Source organism: Psammomys obesus, unplaced genomic scaffold (assembly GCF_907164565.1).
Source record: "Psammomys obesus unplaced genomic scaffold, mPsaObe1.curated_primary_1811, whole genome shotgun sequence".
Lineage (NCBI taxonomy): Eukaryota > Metazoa > Chordata > Mammalia > Rodentia > Muridae > Psammomys > Psammomys obesus.
In genome coordinates, this window is record NW_026585504.1 from 66,194,350 (window position 1) to 66,201,063 (window position 6,714).

The following is a 6,714-nucleotide window of genomic DNA, read 5'->3' on the forward strand; positions in this document are numbered from 1 at the left end:
TGTGTGTGTGTGTGTGTGTGTGTGTGTGTGTGTGTGTGTGTGTGTGTATGCGCGCGCGCACATGTGCGTGAAGAACAAAGGACTTCAAATGTCATTCTCTGGGCACCATTCATCTTGGATTTTTGTTTGTCTCCTTTTGAGATAGGGTTCACTGTGTAGCTCTGGCTGGCCCAGAGCCTGTTACGTAGATCAGGCTGGCCTCATTCTCACAGAGATCCACTTTCCTCTGCCTCCCAAATGCTGGGGTTAAAAGGACGCATCACCACACCAGCGCCATCTTGTTTTTTTGAGACAGGATCTTTCACTAGCCTGAAGCTCACCAAGTAAGCTCGGCTGGCCAGCCAGGAGCAGTCTGGTCTCCACTGCTCATCGTTGGGATTACAGGTGTGCACCACAAAAGCAGCTCCTTTGACTAGTTGGTTAGCTGGTTGGTTTTCGGCATGGAGCAGACTCAGATTCCTATTCCCTTGGCCCTTTACCGACTGAGCTGTCTCCTTAGCCTCTGACTACAATTTTAAATGAGGTTTTTTTTTTTTTTCTGAGATCTTGGTTTGGAGTTCTTTTGGTTTAGGGAGCTTTGTTATTGAGTTTGAGGTTGTTGTGTTGTGTTGTGTTGTTTTAATGGAGCTATGTATCTATGATGGTTCGTGTTAATTAGCTGTCAACTTGACAGAATCTGCACTCACTTTGGAGACCAGCCTCTGGACTTGCCTATATCTTGATTGTATTAACTGAAGTGGTGAGATCCACCCACTGTGAGCGTCACCATTCCCTTCACAGGGATGCTACACTGAATAAACTGGAGAGGAGGAGCTGATGCTCAAACCTTGGTATGTCTTTCATTCTTGACTGTGGACGCCATGAGAGCCTCTACGTTAGGCCCCAGCTGCCATGGCCTTATCTCCTAATGGATTACACCCTGGAACTATTGGCCATAATAAGCCCTTTCTCCCTTAAACTGTTTTAGTTAGAGCACTGGTTCACCATCTTAGGAAAAGATTCTTTCATTAATGTTGGTTCTAACATATCTTCATTTCCCACAGAACAAGCAGGCATCCCGTCCCTAAGAGTTAACTTGTACTCAAGCCTCAAAAACAGAGTCCAGATACATTTTCTCCAATCATCTTAACAAAGACATCAATGTTGTCAAAACTCAAGGTTGGAAGCTGAGCTGTTATTCTCTCTCTGGCCTCATTATTACAACAGACTCGTTTTCATACTCTTTCATGAGAAGACTGCCATTTTCCACACAAACCATTATATACTGAATCTGTTTTAAAAGCAAACCAGGACTCTCCCTGAAATATTCCAAGGTGCATCGCCATAGTTTCACACCGATGCTTCAGCATGTCCACATCGTTACCGCACCAAGCACGATCAAAGTGAGCACAGGGGCTGTGCAAGTGTGAGGACATTAGTTTGAATCGCCAGCACCCACATAAATAGCTAAGTGTAGCTTCAAGTGCCAGTAACCCCAGCCCATGTGGGGCGCATGGGAACCCTGAGGGCTCTGCCTGCCGGTCTAGCTCAGGTTCAGTGAGGTACCCTGTCTCAAGGGAATAAGGTGGAGAGTGATAGAGCAGAACAGCAGACTTCCTCTCTGACCTCTTCAGCATGCACAGGTGTGTAGCTCCAGGGAGCTCTAGGCCCTCCTCGGGCCTCCTGGAATGTACGAAGCGCAAATGGACAAACATGCGTACACATGAATAATCAATAAAGATAACTCTTTTAAGAGGAAGCTGAAGGATTTAAGTTAAACAGCTTTGTGATAAAGGGATAAGATGGTTTCAAAAGAAAAGGGAAAAACAAAACAAAAACCTTCCACAAAACCATGCTCTGGCCTCATGTATACTTTTTCCATCCCAGGAATGGAACATTTTTAGCCTAATCCACCTGATTGGATATTACAAGTGAAGCCAAACATTCCTCGTATATTTTCTCTATTATGTGACTTAAGCACATCAAACGTAACACTGTTAGTCCAAAAAGAAAGACTCCTTCAGAGCCCTCATGCTCAGGTCCTCGTTCAAGCACCCAGGGAGCGATGCCGCCCTAACAGCTTCAGAGGGCACACGGCCCTGTCTGAGGAACCATTATTCTGTCTGTAAATCACTTCCCTTCATCCCATCCCTCCTTCTTCACATATGTAAATTGCCATGTCTGATCTCCAGTCCCCCTACCAGCCACAACAACCAAATTACCCTCAAGGGACCTCCACTGCCTTGTTATTTCGGTCTCAATACTAAGAGCAGCAGTGAGGTGAGGGGAGAGAAAGGCTATTATATTTTCAGAAGTCAGGATTCTTCCTGATTAGGTTTCTGGCTCACTGGTAAATCTTTATTCCCTGAAATGTATTATTTCTGTATTTGGAATATTTGGCTTTCTTGGAGCCAGACTATTGTACAGTGTTTCCAATATAAATTGTCTCTAATAACATATGCTGAGTTTTGAAGGGAACACTTGGTCACATTCTAACCCCTTCCCCTCGGGACCCAGCCCCAGCGTCCAGCAGCACTTCTAAGGCAGCAGAAGAGAATTTTAAACAACTCACACACAGCCTCGTCCCCTAACGAGCATGGCTCCTTTTTCCTCCTACCCTGAGGCACCTTATGGGATGCTTAGCACTTAGAACACACAGATCTTTCTTTTTATCACAAAATTTATAAAACGAATTCCCCTTTTCTCCACTATTTAAAAAAAAGGACAATTCCTACCAAGGTTGAGCTGTGGCTCCCTGCTTAGGCTACATGTCAATCGTAGCACGATTAATAAGAATAAATAGCACATGTGTGTTTCGAGTGGCGAATGTCAATGGAGAAAACCCACCACAGAAAGTCCAGACCCCCAAACAGGATTATCTACAGACAGAAGTTGCTCCATTTTCACCATAGCATCTCAGAATTGTAAGAAAATATTTTGTTTTCATGCACTAAAAACCCCAGAAGAAAGCCCTTCTGCTTTTCTTTCATTAAAATTGCACACTTGGATTTTATTCCCAACCTTGAACAAGACACAATCAAAAGGGAGAAGACACAGCTTGCTGTGATGTTGCATTAGGCTCAAAATCCAGATCTCATGTCAGCCTGAACTGAAGGCATCTGCCAAGAGACTATTTTCACTATTCAGCTGGTGCCAGCCAGAATCCGCTTCCACAGACCTGCACACGGATGAGAACTGAAGCTCTCAGTTATTTCTCTCCATTTCTTCCTCAGACATTCTTCCCGTTGCAGAGCAGGGAAGCCATTTTACTAATTCATAAGTACTCTAACTATCCAACCATCTAATATTTGTTTTGCTCATCAATAACAGTCAACTAAAAGCAAAGCACATCCCACAGGGGTTAGAGGGAAAGGCAGGCAATGGGTGAGTATTGACTGGCCAGACCCTGATACTCACTGAAGGCGGCCACTGCCAGGGCCAGGGTGACAATGATGGAGAACCAGGATACCCACAATGCCTTCTTCCTGTAGTTTTGGGCTTCATGAGGTTTCAGCCGGGTGCTGCTTTCCAGTAAACCTGATGGAAACAGGGAAGATGGGGAGTAGTAAGGCATTTCCATATGACAGAACACACATCTCATCCAAAGATTGCAAACCCACGGCCTGTGGGCCGACATGTTTTCTGTCTGGCCCACAATGTGTTTTCACAATTAGGAAATTCCACATTAAAAAAAAACGACAAAATTATAAAATGTTCTGGCATCCCTTACAAAACCATAGGCCCTGGCAGTAGCAGATAAGTGTTTCCACAGGACGACAGAAACTCTCTGAGTTAGAGGAGCCCACACGCCTCTCCACTTCTGAGGTCACACCATGCCATTCTCTGTCCCCTGCACTAAGTTGCTCGGCTCAGTAGGGTTTTCTCATCCCAACAAAGCCCTTCCCCTGGGAAAGAACTGTAGTAGCTGATTAAGCATTTGGGCTCCTCCTCAGTGAGCACTGATCCACTAGTATAGTCTCAACAGCAGTGTTAGATTTACACAAACCAAAGAATCATAGATTGTGCAAATGCCCTCACTGTACCCCTTGGCAACCAGTAACCGTCAGGCCCAGATTACGCAGCATGTTTTCTCCTTCCTTTGTATGAAGCACACATTAAGCAAATAACTGATTAACTAACCAATTAATTAAAATTATTAAATCTCTTTTGGGGATCTGGGGAGATAGTTCATTCGATAAACTGCCTGCCACACACACATGAGGATCCAAGCTGGATTCTCCCTGTGAAATAGCCAGGCATGGTAGCACAGGCTTGTAATTCCCAGCGCTTGGGAAACAGAGACCACAGATCCCTGGAGTTCACTAGGCAGCCAGCACACCCTGCTTGGTGGGTTCCCAGCCAATGAGAGACTCTGTAACAAGGTCTATAGCATCCCCAAGGAAAGACTTCTGAAAGTGAACTGCACCACACACACACACACACACACACACACACACACACTATCAGAATATGAAAGTACAGTGAATCTGCTAAAGCCAGAACTATCTTCTTAAAAAGGCTGCAAGTACAACAGGTTTTATTTATCTCCTGTGCTTTGCATGTTAGGAGCCCTTAGTGAGCAGGAATCTGTGACAATTTGCCCGCAATGCTCACTTACACATCTTCAGGGTGATCTTGATATGTACTCTTTCTTATCCTTTGAGAAAAAAAAATGGGATTGGACAAATGGCTTAGTGCTTATGGGCACATATTGCTCTTTCAGAAGACCCAAGTTTGATCCCTAGCACCCATATCAGGCAACTCACAACTGCCTGTAAGTTCAGCTCCAGGGGCTCTGGCATCCTCTGTCCTCCTCACATGCAGACATATTCACATATGCACAAATAAATAATAAGAATAAAAGTATTTTTAAAAGACTAAAACTGTAACCAGGTGGAGGTGGTGCAGCCCTTTAATTCCAGCACTCGGGAGGCAATGGCAGGTAGATCTCTGAGGTTGAGGCCAGCTTGGTCTGCAGAGCACATTCCTGGACAGCCAGGGCTACACAGAGAAACCTTGTCTTGGAAAAACAAAAAGAAAAAGGAGGAAAAGAGAAGAAGGAGGAAGAGGAGAGAAGAGGAGGAGGAGGAGGAGGAGGAGGAGGAAGTTTGTATGTGTCATTTCTTCATTACCAGAGAGCCAAACTTTGGTCATGTATCTTATGCAAGTAAAAGCCAGTTGTGCCAGCTCTGGTTACATAACGTATCTTTCCGAGGTTGGGCAGCCTCATCACATCACTATAGACAATGATGGATGGAGAGGTGGAGCTTAGGCGCCATTTGTAGAAAGTGTGCAATGCATCGCATATAAGCACCATTCACTTGTCTGGCTGACTACCACCATAGGGGCAGAAAGGACAGGAGACCGTTCTCCCTCTATAGTTAGAGTCATGACTGACACACCTACCAGACAGGTTCACGGGGGAAAAGGTAACAAATGCATTGAAACAAAGATCTGCATGATGGGTCGGGGATGTAGCTCAGTCAGCACAGAGCCTGCCCAGCTCTCACGAAGCCCTGGGTTCTGCCCACAGCATGTATAAACTAGAAGCGGGGAAGGGGCATGCTGAACTCTCCACACTTGGGAGATGGAAGTGAGAGGATCATAAGTTCAAGGTCATCTTCAAATACATAGGGAGTCTGAGTGTGTCCTGGGGTACTTAAGACTCTGTCTCAAAAATTAGTAAGAACAACAACTGGGATAGGAGGAAGGCAACAAAGGAAGGAGGGAGGATAAGGAAAGAAAGAAAAGGTGAAAAGAGTGAGGGAAAGGAAGGAAGGAAGAGGGAGAAGAAAGGGGGTAGAGAGAAAGAGGAGCAGGGAGAGAAGGGGTGAAAAGAGAAAGAGAGATCATCCATCCTATGTGACATAGAAGGTTTTGGAAATAAGGACCCAGCATCCAAGGGAAGCTATTTTTATGCTCAGATCCAATGAAAAATGCATATGCCTGTAGAGATGAGATTAGAGAAGAGATGAACGAAGCAGAGAAACTCAACAAGACCCGTCTGCTCCAAGCCCTGGTGTTTCCTGTAAGACACCAACGTGGTGGGTGTGGGTCAGGGGCCCTCTGGAATGAGACCTTTTGGTTGACTCACTATTTGACAAGGAGAGTCAGAGTTTCCCTGTGGCCAGCTCTTACACTTAGGGGATGGGGTGGGCATAGCAATACTTCTTGGGCTTATGGCTATCTTTGCGGGATAAGGGTTGAAGTTTCTTTCCTATCTTGGTTTAACATTTGGGATTTTTAAGTGTGTGTGTGTGTGTGTGTGTGTGTGCGCGCACGCGCGCATACATGTGTGTATGTGTGTGGAGGCCAGAAGTTAGCCTCAGGTCTTGTTCCTCAGGCACCATCTGCACAGGTTTTGTAACAGTGTCCTTCACTCAGCCCGGAGCCAGCGGGCCCCAGGGATCTGCCTGTCTCCACCTCCTCAGTGGGGGCCACAAGCATGTGCCACCACACCCAGCATTTTTCACATGGCTTCCGGGGATACAACTCAGGCCCTTGTGCTTGCAAGGTGAGCAATTTCACAGCTGCACCGTCTCCCCAGTTTCTGCAACCACCCTTGGGGGTGAAATGGAGACAGGAAGAAAAAGGGGAAGGGGAGGCTTTGCTTCTAAGGCCTCTTGGAGACCTTCAGCTCGGAGTGCCCAGCATGCCAAAGTAACACGACCTATTTTACAGGAAAAATACGATGAAGTACAATCAAGGAAGACACTGGACATCGGCCTCTGACCT

The 6,714-nt window shown here is 45.9% G+C and overlaps 1 protein-coding gene across 1 annotated transcript in view; it reads right to left on the minus strand.

Moving 5' to 3' along the window:
- Tmem163 (transmembrane protein 163) overlaps positions 1-3,516 on the minus strand; it is a gene marked incomplete at its 5' end in the record, with an annotated part of 157,918 nt that extends 154,402 nt beyond the window's left edge. The window contains 1 exon segment of the mRNA XM_055602033.1: positions 3,397-3,516. Within this exon segment, the coding sequence (XP_055458008.1) occupies positions 3,397-3,516 (120 nt within the window).
- Between the last annotated feature and the right edge of the window lie 3,198 nt (positions 3,517-6,714).